Consider the following 17,178-nt stretch of genomic DNA (forward strand, 5'->3'; position numbering starts at 1 on the left):
TGCTGAGGACCAACCCAGTGCCTCACACATGCTAGGTGAGTGTTCTACCACTGAGCTACTACAACCCCAGCCCTTTTGTTTTTTGAGACAGGGTCTTGTTGTGTATCCCCAACTGGCCTTGAACTTGATCCTTCTGCCTTAGCCTCCTATATAGCTGGGATTACAGGCCTATGTCACTGGGCATTGGCCCTTTTCTCTTTGATTGTTATAGAGTAATTCATGATAGTAAATTGACACAAATTCCACTTCCTGTCTGATCAGGAGTGTTCAGGTTCCAGCAGCAGCCTGGGCAGGAAGCTCTACCCAAATTCCCTTCCTGTCTGCAGAGCAGCTGTGTCAGTGGAGCCTTGGTTTGCTACTGCTTCCCTTACCGTGCAGCCTGGGGCAGCCATTGGGTTGACTTGGGCCTAAATCTGGGTCTCCTCTTCAGCTCAGCTCCAGCTCCAGCAGGTGGCACTGCAGCAGCAGCAGCAACAGCAGCAACAACAGCAATTCCAACAGCAGCAGGCTGCGCTACAGCAGCAGCAACAGCAACAGCAATTCCAAGCGCAGCAGAGTGCCATGCAGCAACAGTTCCAGGCAGTGGTACAGCAGCAGCAACAGCTCCAGCAGCAGCAGCAACAGCAGCAGCACCTGATTAAGTTGCACCATCAAAACCAGCAACAGGTACAGTGTTCTCCTATTCTCACATTGTAATTCCTTTTTTTAGTCCTTGAGCCTGGGACAGGTGTCAGCCACAGTGCTAGGTGCAGGAACCCAGAGACAGCAAAGGTCCTCTTGATAACCTTGCTACCTGCTCTGCTTCATGGACCAAAAATGTGTTGATTAGGCAAGAGAAATAATCTCTGGCTTAGTAGGAAAGTACTGTGATTACAGGAAGAGGCCTCTCAGGTTCCAGGTATCTTGCTGCAGGCCTACTATGTGCTGTGGGAACTGTAAGAGCGTTGCAAAAGATTTAATTGGAGTGAGAAGGGAGACTTGGGGGATGTTTGAATCATGCTGTGGACACATTTCTTTTTCCTTCCTTTCTTTTTTTTTTTTTTTTTTTTTTTTTGTGGTACTAGAAATGTAACCCAGGGCACTCTACCATTGAGTTACATGCCCAGCCCTTTTTTTATTTTTGTTTTGAGACAGGGTCTCACTAAATTGCTCAGGTTGACCTCAAACTTGGGATCCTCCTGCTTCAGCCTCCCAAGTTGCTGGTATTACAGATATGTGCCAATGTGCTTGGCCTGGACACTTTCTTTTGAGGACATAGGCACTTCCTCCTTTGTCTGTGTCTTGGTGTCTGAGCATAATATCTGTTCCTCCTAGAGATGGTGTTCTATAGGGCAGTGGAAATTTCATATTAAACACCCTGTTGATCAGAAGCTGTTTTGTTCTCCCATGGTTTGCAGTTGTTAAAATTTAGATGTTTCAGCATCTGTCCTCATGGCAGGTGTTGGCTAAGGGAGAGAAGCTCTAGGGGTGCCTCTAAACCTGCTGCCTACTCTCGATCTAGAAGACTCTTCTCTCAGAGCTGACAGTGACTCTTCTGCCCCATTAGTCTGCCCCATCCTGAAAAGCAGATATTGACTATCCTCATGAGGCTTGTGTATTGCTGATCACTATAGGGACAAAACAGCATCATTGGAGAGGCTGCAGATATCAGTTGCCCAATCTTTTAGGCCACCTGTGGGACTACATCTATTCTTTATTACCCTTTCTTAAACCTAGTTATTTCCCTTGGGCCATCCCAGGGTGGACCTTCTTCCAGTGTCCACATCTAGGGAGGTGCTACCTGTCTGGGTCTGACCATGGCACAGGCACACACTCGTCGTATTGTAAGTATCTGAAAGACTGCTGACATTTGACCTTGGGTGCCCAGAGCCCTTTTATGGAACATGTTCCCCTCCCCAAGTAAGAGGTCAACTGGAAAGGCCGCCTTAAAAATGCTGTGTTCATGCCCCCGCTGGGCTTCCTGGGGCCAAAGGTGGCACAGGGAAGAACTGGCCCTACAGAAGCTAATGGATAGTAACCAAGTGCTGCTTGTTCTGTCTCTAGATACAGCAGCAGCAGCAGCAGCTGCAGAGGATGGCACAGCTGCAATTGCAACAGCAACAGCAACAGCAGCAGCAACAGCAGCAGGCTTTGCAGGCCCAGCCACCAATACAGCAGCCACCAATGCAGCAGCCACAGCCTCCCCCCTCCCAGGCCCTGCCTCAGCAGCTGCCACAGATGCATCACGCACAGCACCACCAGCCACCGCCACAGGCTCAGCAGCCCTCAGTTGCACAGAATCAACCATCACAACTCACGCCACAGTCACAGAACCAGCCTTTGGTGTCTCAGGCTCAAGCCCTCCCTGGACAGATGTTGTACCCTCAACAGCAGCTGAAATTTGTAAGTATCCAAGCCAAGCCCATGGTAGAGCACATGCACCCCTTATGGTGTCATATATGGCTAGTGGCTCTGTCAGCAGTGGTGTCAAGTTCCTTACCTATAGATAATATGTCCTTTACATGCTAGGACTTGGGTAGCTCTTCCTCATGCTGGCCCTCACATTTGACTCTAGTATAAATTGAAGGAATGTGTGTACTGAGAGCTACTTTTACATGCTCCATGGGGGTGTCCCATCTTCTAAGACAATTTCAGTGGTGACTGGGAACTTCAAGGTAGTGGATGATTAGGTTGACAAGTAACCTCACCATGTGGGAGAATGTCCCACAGGATCCATCAGGTGTCCATGTGTTTTAATAACTGCTTGAAGTTATGTTCTGAGCTAAGATTTGTATGCATGTATGTGTGCATGCACTCACATGTATACTGGGATTGGAAAATAGGGCATGCCAAGCACATGTTCTGCCATTGGTCCACACTCCCAGCCCTGAGCCAAGATCTTTTAGCCTTGTCATTACCATATTTTTGAGAAGAATATTCATAAAATATAATTATTTTCAGTCTCTTTGTACATCTCTATACAATGTAAATACAGTCCATGACACAGAGGACAGATTATCACTATCAAGACAGAGGTGGCCATGATGGGGACCATATTTTGGACATCTTCTCGGCTCCCTTGGTGTTTGTGGCCTTTTCTCTTTGTGATTCATTAAGTGGCATGGGGCCAGGGGCCTCACCTGAACTGAGTATCAGGGTGAAGAGGAGGTCCCACAGAGGCAGACTGGGAGGGTTTTGAGGAACAGTCACTCACCTGTCACATGAGAGACACCCCCCAATCCTGGCACCCCTACTGGGACCTGAACCTTTGTGTGGTGGGGTGTGTCCCCTGTTGGGATTGGGTCTTGCGGCTTGGAGACATCTAGGGAGGTGCTACCTGTCTGGGTCTGACCAAGGCCTACCTCATCCCTGTGGAGGTTTCTCTACACAGCGGTCCCTCAGTTGCCTGCTTTTCCTCTCTGCCTGTTGCCCATGCTTGTTTTTCTAGCTGAGCCTGATGCTGGCTGGCCAGACCTGGTTTCCTTCAAGGAGTATGGGTTCTGTTTAGGGATCTCATGGACCATCAGCATGTTTGGCCAGAGAATAAGCAGGCTGGACACTGCTCAACTCCAGACATGGCTTTGCTTGCAGTCATGCCTTAACAGGTGTATGGAGGGTCCCAGTGGGAAGGCTGCACTGCTGCTCGCCTGGGAGATATGGGGCTCAGCTCCACCAACTCAGAACTTGGCTGGTATGGGATTTTTCTGATGACCTTATAGGATCAGAGATGGCTAGTAAGGTGACATCGTAGCCCATGAAGTCAAGAAAGTTCCATCCTTAATTCTGAAAGGTTCAGTTCTCAAAAGCTACCACAGAGATAGTGGTACTCTGCTCTATGCCCAAAGTTGCTCCAAAATACATTCTCCCTTCCTTCCTCAAGGTGCGAGCTCCGATGGTGGTCCAGCAACCGCAGGTGCAGCCGCAAGTGCAGGCCCAAGTGCAGCCCCAGGTACAGCAGCAGGCAGCTGTGCAGACAGCTCAGACTACCCAGATGGTGGCTCCTGGAGTCCAGGTGAGGGACTTTGGGAGTTAGGAGCTTCTTTAATCACTAGCACACAAAGCTATACAAGGGTCCTGGTTGGCTTATTCGCCTAGTTGGTAAAGCATGAGGAATCCTCTCTCCTTTCCCCTCTATGAGATAACTTCAAGATCCTCAGGGTAGCCACCTCTGCTTGGTCATTACTGGGACCCAACCAACTGCCTAGAATAAACATCCTTCATCTTCTTGTCTTTCTACCAGACTGAGAAGGTACATTAGAGAGGAGAGCACCACAGTTTCATCCACATTTCATCTTCCATTTGAGCTTCCTGTATAGAACTGACTGCTAGATCTCTAAAAACTAGGAAGAGGATGGAAACAGTATTGGGCACCTGGCTCTAGAATCCATGCACCAGGCGTGTGCCACAGTAGCAGTATAGGAGAGGGCATCCTTGTCTTTGTTCTGCCTTCAGGGATTTGTTCACTACGTGGGCAGAAGTGTGCACCAATTCCTTGTTGCTAACTGGCACAATCCCATTCTCTGCATATCAGGTACCAGTGAGTGGAATGGTGGCATATAGGATGTTTTTTCTAACCTTGCCTAGTGTCTAGGGATTAGACATCCAGGGTCCCTAGGACTTGTCTCTGATACATGTGCCTCACCTTCATGCTGGTGATAATGTTAGGAGACGTCTAGTTGAATCCTGGATCCTTCCTGGGTCCACATGCTAGTCTTGACTCAGAGGGGTTTAGCTTTAGGAAAAAATCAGAACATATTGGTTGATGTAGTGAGGCTTTTGCTGGATGCTAGCCCACAGCTGGCACTCTTAGTGTATCTTGCTGCCCTCAGGAAACCGTCAGCTGTGTTCTTGCAGTGCTTACCTGTCAACCTATTGAGCTTGGTGGCCAGTTGCACAGAACTTGTGTGTCAGGCACTTCAGGATGTGGTATATCCTTTGTGTCAGACATCATTTCACTCTTGGGAGGAAGTAATAGCCCTTCTTGGTTCCCACTGCATTGCTCGAGTCCTGGGACCCTGCCTGAGACATGTACCAATGGAGACATTTGGCTACAGCTATGTACAACCTTCCTCTAAGTGACCTGGGCCCAGGGTGCCCATATCACCTGCCTGCTCAAACGCAGCCTTGTGAAATGCAACATAGACTTCACGATTGTAGCTAGAAAAGGCTGACCAGCCTGTGTGAGGTTGAAAGTCATCTTCACTACCACTGCTGTATGTCTTAAGTGTGTTCTCAGGCCTCCTGGGGAATTCTTCGTCTTGGTCTGCTGTACAAAGGAGTTGAGAGTGTGTTCAGAGTCAGCAGTAGTGGCACATGGTAACTACCCTGCCAGTGGAAGCCACTGCCCTTGCTGCTTTTTGACCTTGGAACCCACTTCATGGAAAACTCTGCACCTCTGGCCTAACTAGTATGAAAGGGAGAAGTTACCTTTGCATCCCATGTTTGGAAAACAAGCAGCCATGGAACGGGCAACATATGCAGCTGGTGTGCTGACTTTTTGATGGGCTGCTAGTTCAAGGGAATGTATATTCTGTCTCTTTGCTAGCGTTCATCAGCTGTCAGAAGCAGAATGCCAACTGTGTGTGCTCAGTACCCTGCACTGAGCTTCTGTGTAGGATGTGTAGCTCTTCTGCTAATTCCACACCCCCCTGCTTTTGGTGGAGGCCCTGTTCTAGCATGGATTCATGGCCAGCCATGGGCACAGTCACCTCTGGAGCACACAACCTGATTATTAATTTTCTCCCAGCCCATTGAAATACACACTGAGAGTCAGTGGCAGATGGAGCTAAGGTGAGGTTGGGCCCTGGACAGTCTATTCACGTAGGTACTATGGAAAGCTTTCAGGATCTCTAGTAGCTAGGGAGGCTAGAAAGTAGTCACTATCTTGGTTTATTTCCAAGTGGGTTTTGTTTTCTGGAGATTGTGCCTTCAGTGTTTTCAGTAGTGTGAGCCGCTTCCCCTACAATGCCCTGTGACTTTTGTTGTTGTATGGTGGAATTGCCAAGTGCTGGTGGCAGAGCTTCATAGGTTCTCAAAGCCCAGGAACAGAGAGTACATGTCCATATTCTGCTTTTTTAGTACTGATACAACATACAAAGATTTGGTCCTTCTCCTTCTACAGGTTTTCTTGCAGTCCTTAATCTTGTCATGTTGCATTTTCTCATGTAGGCTGGTTAGTCAAACTCATTAAGTTGTTCTGGTAACAGCAGGATCCTGGGATTATGGCTTGGTGGGACAAGCCCTCCTGAGGGGGCATTCTTGGATTCATAGCCTTCCTTTGGAACCTGGGTTACCACAGAAGACAAAGAGAGACCACGGTATTCTGATCCCTAAAACTTTATATGTGATAACTATATCAGATAGAAAGTAGAGAGAAATGTAGAAGAAACAGTCTAGAGAGAAACAGTTTGGTGTCCCCTTTCTGGTTCTTTCACATTGTCAAAGTCTTACTGTCTGGGGTTTTATGTCCATTATCTTCCATGTTAGTATAGAAGTGAAATGTTCTGTTGCATTTTAGTCAATTTTCTTTTACTATAGCAAAATATCTGAGATAATGTTAAAAAGGGTTTATTTGACTCAGAGTTTTGGAGGTTTTAGCCCATGTTGGCTTGGCCCAATTACTTTTGAACCTTTGGTGAGGCAGCACATTAGGGCAGGGAGTATGTTGTAGAGCAAGCTGCCACTGGATAGTGGTCTGGAAGCAAAAGAGAGGAAGAGATCAGTTTTCCACAGTCTCCCTGAAGGGCATACCCATATTTAGCCCTACATCTTAAAGCTTCCACTGCCTTCCAATAATGCCAAACTAGGAACCAAGCCTTTTAAATTTTTTTTTTTTTTTTTTTTTTTTTTTTGCAGTGCTGGGAATGGATAGTCTTACAGATGTCAGGCAAACACTCCACCAGTGAGCTATGCCCTAGACCTGGAACCAGACTTCTAACACATGGGCCTGTGGGGGACATTCCAGACCCAAAGTATAGCATCCTGTAATTAGAAACCACTGGTCAGGCCTGGGATTGTGGCTCAGCAGTAGAGCGCTCGGTAGAGCGCTCGCCTAGTACAGGCGGGACCCGGATTCGATCCTCAGCACCACATAAAAATAAAGGCATTGTGTTAAAAAGGAAAAAAAAAGAAACCACTGGTCAGCATTATTTTGAGTGACTATACAATACTCTTCTGTCTCTTTCTATCCTTAGGTATTGTCTTATTATTGGATCTTTAGGTAATTTCCAGTTTTTTGCTATTACCAAGTGATCATTGGCTGAGTTCTAGATGGTTTCCTGCAGCTTTTCAAAAGTGAGTCAGTCACTTTGAGGGCCCTTGAATCTTATCAGCCAGTTGTCTAACTAGGAGCTCAAAGATGCAAACTGGAACTCCCTGGTATAGTCTCACAAATTTGACATCAGGATACAGTGACCAACAAAGTTTTGCAAATTTCTATGTGTGAGCTGCCTCAAGCTATAGAACAGACTGCCAGTTCCATGAAAGTGATAACAGGATGGGGGACCTTATGAATCCATTTTCCATGCCTCATCCTTTAAATCTGCTCTGGAAGCTGCAGAGAGGCCCCCTGTGGAGCCTGCACCCATTCTAGGTTAATGAGTATGATGATGGGTGGTCAGACTCTCCACTTGGGATGGATGCTCTAGGAGAATTGGGTTGGCCCTGTGCTATGTTCTCCTGGCTCTTTGGATCTCTCTTATCTGATATTCTTATAGGTGGGAGAGATGATGTCACCCTCAGGGGAATTTATTAGACACAATAGACTTCTCTTTCTTTCCTGTAAAATGATGACAGAATGTGATTCTACTTTCACATAATCCCTAAGCTTTTATCCTTTATTTTACTGGTACTGGGGATTGAACCCAGGGCACTTAACCACTGAGCCACATCCCCAGCCCTTTTTTTTATGTTTTTTATTTAGAGACAGCATCTCGTTGAGTTGCTAAGTACCTTGTTGCTAAGTGCCTATTGTTAATCTGCTGAGGCTGCCTTTGAACTCATAATCCTCCTGCCTCAGCCTCCCGAATTGCTGGGATTACGGCATACACCACCATTCCTGGCTTTTTTTTTATTTTTTTATTTTTATTTTTTAGTTTTCAATGGATCTTTATCTTATTTATATGTGTTGCCTCACACATGATAGGCAAGTGCTCTCCCACTGAGCCACCACCCCAGCCCCCAGGCTAAGCTTTTATCTTTTAACCTTCCATTTTAGTACATGAAATTTAGCTACCTTATTGACTTGGGAGGCTGAAGCAGGAGAATCTTAAGTATGAGGTTAGCCCTGGCAACTTAGCAAGACCCTGTCTCAAAATTTAAAAACGAAACAAAATAGTATAATTTACAGGTTACAAAGAATTGTCATCACCATGGCACAGTGGTATATGCCTGTAATCCAGTGATTTGTGAGGCTAAGGTGGGAAGATCTCAAGTTCAAGGCCAGTGTGGGCAACTTAGACCCTGTCTTGAAATAAAAAATAAAAAGAGGGGCTGGGATTGTGGCTCAGCGGTAGAGCCCTCTCCTAGCGCGGGCGGGACATGGATTCGATCCTCAGCACCACTTAAAAATAAAGGCATTGTGTTGAAAATAAATAAATAAATAAAAAAGAGCTGGGGATGTAGCTCGATGGCAGAATGCTTCTGGGTTTAATCCCAGTATCCCCGCCCAACCCCCCTCCCCCCCACACACACACACATACATAAACACACACACAAAAAAAAGGGAAGAAGGAAATTGTCATCAAAAACAGACATTTGTTATGGATGTGCATTAATGTAGCTGAATTAACAGCCACTCTTCCTTGACCAGCCCCAGAGGACTCTATCACACACACACACCCCAATCCCCACATAGTGAATCAGCTAGAGCTGTAGCAGGGATTCCTGGAATTCCTTGAAATTCCTTTCTGGGCAGCTATGTGTTGAGAAGTAATTGAAATGTTATCACTTGATATGAGTTATTGGTTAGTGACTGGCTCATCTCATCCAGTGAACATTACTGGCATGTTTTCACTGGAATTTCTGGTTAAAAGAAAACCAATCAGCAGCAAAGTAGACTTGAGCTTTTCATTCCTTCTTTTTCTTTTGGTACGAGAGATTGAACCCAGGGTCGCTTAACCACTGAGCCACATCTGCATCCCCTCCCGCCCCCCCCCCCTTTTTTTTTTTTGAAACAGGGCATTTGGTAAGTTGCTGAGGCTGGTTTTGAATTTGTAATCCTCCTGCCTCAGTCTCCCAAGGCACTGGGTTTCTAGGCCTACACTACCATGACTGGCCCTCTTTTTTATTTTCCCCCCCATGAAAAGAATGCACCTCTCAAACCATCTGACTTCCTACTGCACCTTTCTCTTTTCTGGAGGGAGCACTGTAGCCAGGCTTCTCTTGACTGCAGTGGCTAGTTGTGAATGGATGCTATCACCCCTACCTGCCATCCTCCAGTTCTCACGAGAGCCAAGGAGAGTACCTCCCTCGGGAAAGGCAGCGGACCCTCACAGACCCCAACATGTTTGTGTCTGACAGTGGCCTATGAGTGGCAGACTCTTTGAGACCTGGCCCATGTTTTGATAGACTATCAGAATCATTTCCTCAGCCTCTAGTAAGATGATTCTTTTTTTTTTTTTTTTAATCTGACTGCAGACATGGATGAGGACTGTCTTGTTCCTAAGATTGTAAGGTTCTAGTTGGCATCTGCTGCTCCTGCATTGTACCCCATGTGTGTGAGCATGGGCCCGTCATGTGATGCTAGAGGTGTTCCTGCAGCCTGTGTCCTGCTTTGGAGCCCTGTCTTTGGCAACCTTGCTGTGTGGACTGAGTGCCCTGTAGCACTGTCTTGATCTAGTGGTCCAGCTCACAACCTCCTAGAATTTGATGGGAGTTGTTAGTTGGTTAGTTTCTTGGTTTTTTGTTTTTGAAATGAGGTCTCATTGTGTTATCAAGCTGGTCTCAAGCTCCTGGGTTGAAGTGATCCTCCACCTCAATGGTTTTTGTTTTGTTTTGTTTTGTTTTTGTTCTCCCTATGGGTCAGTCCTGCATTCTTTCTGAACCTGGGTTGTTTTGTTCTAGTTTGTGTTCTGTGACAGTTCTGAGCATGTGCAGGCCCAGAACCACAACAATGCTCAGCCTACTTTTTTGCCTTTATAGTTCATGAAGTATAAATTGACAAGGAAAGGTTCAGCTGGTTGGTGCTGGAGTTCTAGCCTCTGAGAGGATCTTTGGCATTTAAGAACAGCCCTAACAGGCATCTCTGTGGAAGTGCGTCCGTCCATCATTTAAAGGGAGGAAGCCCACCAGGCAGGACCAAGGCTCTCCTGCCCACCTTCCCCTGTGATTTGTTTTTGTTTTTTGTTTTGTTGGTACTGGGAATTGAATCCAAGGATACTGTACCACCAAGCTACATCCTAGCCCTTTTTTTTTTTTTTTTTAATATTTTGAATGAGGGTCTCGCCAAATTTCTTAGAGCCTCACTAAGTTGCTGAGCTGGTTTTGAACTTGCAATCCTCATGCCTCAACCTTCCAAATTGCTGGAATTACAGGCGGGTGCCACTGTGCCTGGCTCCACCCATTTTTAATTAATGAGAGAAAACCAATTCCTCCATAGAAAGCAGGACCAGCAACCCCAGAGAGACCTGGAGAAGAGGAAGTGGTTTGAGCTTGAGTTCTAAGACATGCATTTCTGAGCAGGCTTATCTGAGATTGTCTTCTGTTTCAGTGATCCTCAACTTCTCTCATAGCAAACTTTGGTGACATGTCTTCTTTTCAAGTCTATCCTAAGGTTGTGGTTTCCCAGACCATTGTCTTGCCTTGGCCCTTGAGGTCTGACTCTGATATTTTGTGGGTCAACTTCTAGATCCCTGATTCCTAGCCAGGCCTGAAGATGCTGTGAGCTTGAACTCTTCCTCCTCTCAGGTTGCTCCAAGCTGCCCCAAGGGTGCCTCACTCTGGCGGTCCTTCTTGCAGAGATTGCACACACCCTTTCCACCTGCCATGCACTGCGATTCTTGTTGCAATCACCTTGTCTGTTGTCCCTCTGTCCTCAAAGATGATTGCTGAAGCCTTGGCCCAAGGCGGGATGCACGTAAGAGCCCGGTTCCCACCCGCTTCTGCCATGTCTGCCGTCCAGTCGAGCTCCATCCCTTTGGGCGGACAGCCCACAGCACAGGTATTTAAGGACTGGGCCGCGTATAGGGCTCGGCCGGGAGCTCGGGGTTCCTCTGAGCGCCTTTGTAAAGCGCACCTGTCATCCTTGGTGACTTTCTGCACGGTGGCTTTCAGAGTGCCAAATCAGGTGTCATTGGTTTTTTGTTTGTTTGTTTGTTTAAATAAGGCCAAGCCCAGCAATATTTCTCAAGGGGATATAAATAAATATCTGCTCCACCCCCCTCTAGTTTAAGATAATCATGCTGCTGTCATTTTCATGGTAAAATAAAATAGAAGCCAAGCAAATAGTTGTGCTTTCTAGGACTATGCAATCTAAACACTGTAGCCACTAACGATGTGTGGTAATTTACATTTAAATCAACATTAAATAAAACTAAAATTGCAGTTACTCAGTTGCACCAGTTATATTTTGAGCACCCAGTAATCCTGTGGGGAAGCTCACTGTACAGCACAGATCATAGAAGATGGCCACCATGAACAAAAGTTGTGTTAGAGCTGGGTATGGTGATGCACACCTATAATCCCAGCAGCTCAGGAGGCTGAGGCAGGAGGATCGTAAGTTTGAGGCCAGCCTCATCAATTTAGTAAGACCCTGTCTTAGAATCAAAGAGTAAAAAGAGCTGGGGATGTAGCTCAGTGGTAAAGTGCCCAGTCTGTCTTGTCCCCTCCACCCAAAATTTGTTGTATTGGACCAAGTTGTTCTAGATTACACAGAATGGAGAATTTACTATACACACACTTTCCTAGGTAGATATAGACTTGTATATGTGTTATACTTTTCAGGGAAATGAATTTCTGGTTTTTCATTGTCAAGTAAAATTTAAAATCATCCCATGGTATATTTATTTGTTAAACAGACAGCGCATGTCCTGTGTGCTAAGCACTGTTCTGAGATTCTGAAAATAAAATGGTGCTCAAGTTCTCTCATCACATGGGCTTTTCATTTTATGTGTGTTTTTGTGAAAAATCTCAGATTTGCCAGAAGACCTTAAAATTCCTTTTCCATTACAGTGAAATGCATCTGTAATCCTAGCCCTATTGTTCCCTGAGGGCCAGTATGTAGGCACTGTTCTCACAGTGTAGTCACAACCAAGCCAGTAAGGTGGTGCCTGTATGGCCTCCTTCATAGAAGGAAGTCTAGGTCTCTGGCTTAGTACCCATTGGCTTCACAGAGTCAGGTGGGGATAACTTCAGCAACAGCATGTAGGACTGATTTTATAAAAACGAGAGTCCCTAACATTTTGAGGGTGTGATACATGCTAGGTGTTGGGCTAGGTTCTTTGTGTCTGTAGTTCTGTGTTTCTCAGTGCTCCAGGACACAGTTTAAGCATTTAGCCCCTTTTAAGAAATAAGAAAGGCCAGGTGTGGTGGCTCAGGAGGTTGAGACAGGAGAGCAGCAGGTTTGAGACCAGTCTCAGCAATTTAGCAAGACTCTAAGCAATTTAGTGAGACCCTTTCTCAAAATACAAAGCAGGGGTGGCGCTGGGGATGTAGATCTGTTGTAAATTGCCCCTGGGTTAAATCCCCAGTAATCCCCCAGAAAAAGAAAAGAAATGAGAAGGGGAGCTGGGGATGTGGCTCAAGCGGTAGCACGCTCACCTGGCATGCGTGCGGCCCGGGTTCAATCCTCAGCACCATATACAAAAAAAGATGTTATGTCTGCCGAAAACTAAAAAATAAATATTAAAATTTAAAAAAATAAGAAAGAAAGAAAGAAATGAGAAGGGCCCCAGGAGCTGGCATGTTGAGGATCAGGGGTTCAAATGAAATTCTCACACCTCAGCTTCTCAGTAGGATTCTTCTAGAAACCCCTCAACTTTGATCTTACTGCTGGACTGCCAACCTTATTCCTCTTCCCAGTTGGAGCCATGCTCCTGGATGGGCTCTACCATGCCTGCAGCGATGGGTTCTGTCCTGGGCCTTTTATTGCTCTCACACTGCTACGCAGTGGCCACTCCCCACACAGCCAACTGCTGGTGTTTCTACCTTGACTTCTCACAGACACCCCCCACTTCACAGCCTTCCATGCTCCCTTCCACATAAACCTTGTTCCCTGAGTTGTGTCAACTAAGTAAATCTTACTGCCTATAGTCCTTCCCAAACCCAAAGGCAGGGAAGCTAGGTAGAAAAGAGGAAAGAGAAAAAGTAAGATAAAGCCAAAATAAAGTTCATGCACAGAGAATTTTGGTTCATCCTCATGTGGCTTCAGTGATAAGAGGCATCACCAGAAGATGCCTGCTAACTCCACAGAGATGTATTTGCCATGTTTCCCCAGTGCAGGGTGGTGGGTGTACATCTGAAGCTTTGGGGTGGTGTATTGAGGACAAATGCAGTACCATTTAGAAAATACTTCTGTCTCCACAGAGGATTTTTGGCAATAAGGAACTTAGGCAAAGTTCTGGTTTTGTTTTTTAATCCAGGCTCATTCTTGCTTGCCCATAGAGAGAAAGGTGGCCCTAAAAATACTTACAGAAGGAAGAAAAGTTGATGAAGAGAACCCCAGTGTGGAAACCACCCCACTGCCCACACAGTGCTCTATGTAATCATGACCCTTCCCTCAAGTAACTTTCCTCCTTCTGTCTCCACACAGTCCCATAATATTAGGCTTGTCTGGGGCTTCAGAGCCTGTCTCCCCTCTGCAACCTCCTGCACACCTGGCTATGGGTAGCTCCTGTTCAAAGGATCCCTGAATTGTGTGAAGCACCTGGGCCCTACACACTGGGCATTCATCTGCCACCCTGGCTAGCTCCAGAAACATGGCAGACTTTTTTTTTTTTTAATATTTATTTTTTAGTTGTAGTTGGACACAATACCTTTATTTTATTTATTCATTTGTATGTGGTGCTGAGAATCGAACCCAGGGCCTCACATGTGCTAGGCGAGCACTCTGCCATTGAGCCACAACCCCAGCCCATGGCAGTCTTTTTTGATGTGTATTTCTAATCCAAACCCTCTCAAGAAAAGAAAGCTTATCCCAGGAATGTATCCTTAAAATCTAGCCAAGGGCTGGGCATATAGCTCAGTGGTAGAGCACTTACCTAACATGCCCAAGGCCCAGGGTTCTGTTCTTGGCACGAGTGGGGGTAGGGTGGTGAACTAGCCAGGAGCTGCCTGGTTGCTCATCTGGCCAGTGGGCTGGACTGGAATTTACACCTACTTGTGCTTTCCAGTGTCTCCTAACACTGGATGTCTTCCAGGCACATCCTTTTTCTGCTGTCCTCCCCTAGCAACCTGTACTCATTCTTCAGCAGGACATAATTCAGCATCCACCATGTCTTATTTTTTTCCTTGTGGCAACACATTGGGACCAAGAAGCTAGTGGAAGTGTAAGCATTCTGTTACTCTTGTTACTCTTATGTGTGTGTGTGTAGGGGGCTGCTGGGGATGAACCTAGGGCCTTGAATATTTTGGGCAAGCACTCTGCCACTGAGCAACATTTCCAGCCTCTTCTTTTTCGCAGGGGTAGGTGAGTACCAGGGATTGAACTCAGGGGTACTTGACCACTGAACCACATCCCCAGCTCTATTTTGTATTTTATTTAGATGCAGGGTCTCACTGAGTTGCTTAGCACTCACAGTTGCTGAGGCTGGCTTTGAACTCACAGTCCTCCTGTCTCAGCCTCCTCAGCCCCTGGGATTACAGGTGTGCACCACCATTCCCAGCTGTTGCCTTTTCCTAAGAACCCCACTGACACTCAACGGAGATAGAGGTCCCCAGAAGAGATGTGTCAAGAAAAAGCAACAGAACACCTACATTTCCACTTGTTATTCCTTAGTTCCATGGCTGTATCTTTGTGTCACGGTAGGAATGCTTCATGGACTCTGACAAACATGACAGCATGTCTGATATGTTCCAGACATATCAGACACAGTGCCTTAGCCCAAGAGTTCAGCTGGGTAACACGGAGCTTCTGTCCTAGTACTCCCTTGGAGGGCATAAGGAGGTAGTACCACAATAGGACCATGCTCCTCTGTATTTCTAGATGGTGATTCCAGGGGACACAGTTAAGTGCTGGGCTAGGAGCAATGGGCAGTTCTGGGGTGTTGAACAGGTACTGGTGGTCCAGAGAAAGCTAGGTACCAGTCTTGTCCTGAGATTCTTTGTGGAATGAAGCTGTCTAGATCAGCCTTTCTGTTCTGCTGCCTCTGGGCCATTGCCCCTTTCCCATTCTGCCCTCCCAGTTCTTCTCCCTTACTCTTCATCCATCTTGCCTGGCCACCCTGTGTAGCCCCACAGCTTCTGTCTAAGCTATTGTGCTTTCCCAGGAAAGCAGATTGTGCCATTAATGCTAAGACACATTTACCTTGCCTGTGCTTCCCCTGCAACACACTAGCTGTGTGACCATGAGCATGTCACCCCTCTCTGAGCTCTTATGTTGTCACCTGTGACATGCAGGTAACAAGTAGTGTGCAGGGTGTGTGGGATATGTGTCATTCTCATCCTGTGGTTCTTGCTGGTGGCTTGACAGAATAGAAGGCAATTTCTTTTTTCCCCCAAGTGCTCCCTCCCTGACTAGAGAGCAGCACTGGCAGCTCCCTCTCTACTCCCTGTGGGCTGGGATTCTTTCCTGTCCCATTGGCTGCCTCAGTAGGCCAATTCTGTCTTAAGATGGGTTTGAGGTATTAGGCTCTTCCTTGTACCATGTGTGTCTAAGGTAACTTGGGACTTGGACCACCCAGCACTGCCAACCTGAAGGGCCCAGGTTTCCTGTTCTTGGAAGTGAAAGATTGTCTGTGGTTTGTTTTCCTTCCCTCTTACTGGAAATCTCTCCCCACCTCCAGCCCTCTGGGGTCTGCTGGCTGTCCTGTCCTGGGATAACTGAAGCGCTGAGATGGGCCCATTTGCTGTGTGGGTGCCTGGGGGCTCTTCGGTGACCAAAGCAGAAGTGTTGGGGCTTTCTCTGGATGGCCCAGCCCCAGTGAGGTGCTAATGGGATTCAGGGTGTCAGACAGTTGTGTGGGTGGGTCTGGAGGAGCCTCATACATGAGCAGACCTGTGTGCCAGCCTGGATCCTGGAGAAAGTTTAGGCAGAAGCTTCTAGATTATGTTAGGGTGACTAGAAAAACCTGGTGCTGGGGACCCAGGCTTACCTGGACAGAGGAGAAAGGCCCTTTGGTTCCCTGGGGCATGATCCCTGGCCTGGACTTGGATGTCCTACCTCCACTGGATGCTTTCTGAGCCATCCACCCTTCACCTTGTCTTAGACATGCTGTCTCATGCCAGACACAACTACTTGGAACCCCATCCTCTCATTAAAAACAGAGGGTGTCAGCTACATGTGCTGTGCCCCCAGGGGCTGAGAGCTGAGGTAGAACATGATTGTGAGACAGTCTACGTGCTGTAGCAGCCATATCCAGCCATGATGCCCTGTGGGTATCTTGCTACTATTTGCCAGAGAGGCAGCAAACTTTTAGGCTGCAGACAAGGTCTGACCATCTCCTATAAGGGACATCTGCTTGAGCAGGGGCTGAATGCAGATGGAGCAGCAGGTAGGGACTCATGCTAGGGAAAGACCAGGGATGGCAGGGCCTCCTGGAGATACATGAGGGACAGGGATAGGGGGGAGCTCACTATAGGTAGGATCCTGCCTGACAGGGCTGGGATGGGCATGGGGTCTTAGGACCTTTGCTCTCTGCTCCTTGGCACTGTCTGTAGTTCTTTGCATGGAACGTTCTGGTCCTACATTTTGTTAGCATCTGGGTTGATTCTGAAGCATGTTTTCCAATGTGTGGAACATACCACCTGACCTGGTTTCCCAGGATTTACAGTGTAGCCAGCACCATGATTGTATTGGACCTACATGGGAGAAGCCTGCTGCATTTAATTCAGCATTTTACAGATGAAACATGTTTCACATTAGCGTGAATACACTTGGAGGAGTAACTGGGCCCACCAATTAGAGGTCCAAGCTCCCTTGCTCTTGCCCTTTCATTCCCTAGCCAGGGGTGTCTTAGTCACAAAGTGATGGAAACAGTTCATTCTGTTATTGTCCCCTGGGCCCATGGTTTTGGTTTAGAGCCTCTGACCCAATCATGTGGGAAG

At 47.0% G+C, this 17,178-nt stretch overlaps 1 protein-coding gene across 6 annotated transcripts in view; it reads left to right on the top strand.

The window, feature by feature from the left end:
* Med15 (mediator complex subunit 15) overlaps nucleotides 1-17,178 on the top strand; it is a 73,219-nt gene that overhangs the window by 49,760 nt on the left and 6,281 nt on the right. For 2 of the 6 annotated variants that reach the window (XM_027924324.3, XM_027924332.2), the window contains exons 6-9: nucleotides 431-666; nucleotides 2,044-2,382; nucleotides 3,860-3,991; nucleotides 11,018-11,137. In XM_027924324.3, coding sequence (XP_027780125.2) covers nucleotides 431-666; nucleotides 2,044-2,382; nucleotides 3,860-3,991; nucleotides 11,018-11,137 — 827 coding nt within the window. The remainder of the gene's footprint in view (nucleotides 1-430; nucleotides 667-2,043; nucleotides 2,383-3,859; nucleotides 3,992-11,017; nucleotides 11,138-17,178) is intronic. The other 4 variants (XM_027924327.3, XM_027924329.3, XM_027924328.2 and 1 more) reach the window with 3 other exon arrangements.

This window comes from Marmota flaviventris, chromosome 1 (genome assembly GCF_047511675.1).
Source record: "Marmota flaviventris isolate mMarFla1 chromosome 1, mMarFla1.hap1, whole genome shotgun sequence".
Lineage (NCBI taxonomy): Eukaryota > Metazoa > Chordata > Mammalia > Rodentia > Sciuridae > Marmota > Marmota flaviventris.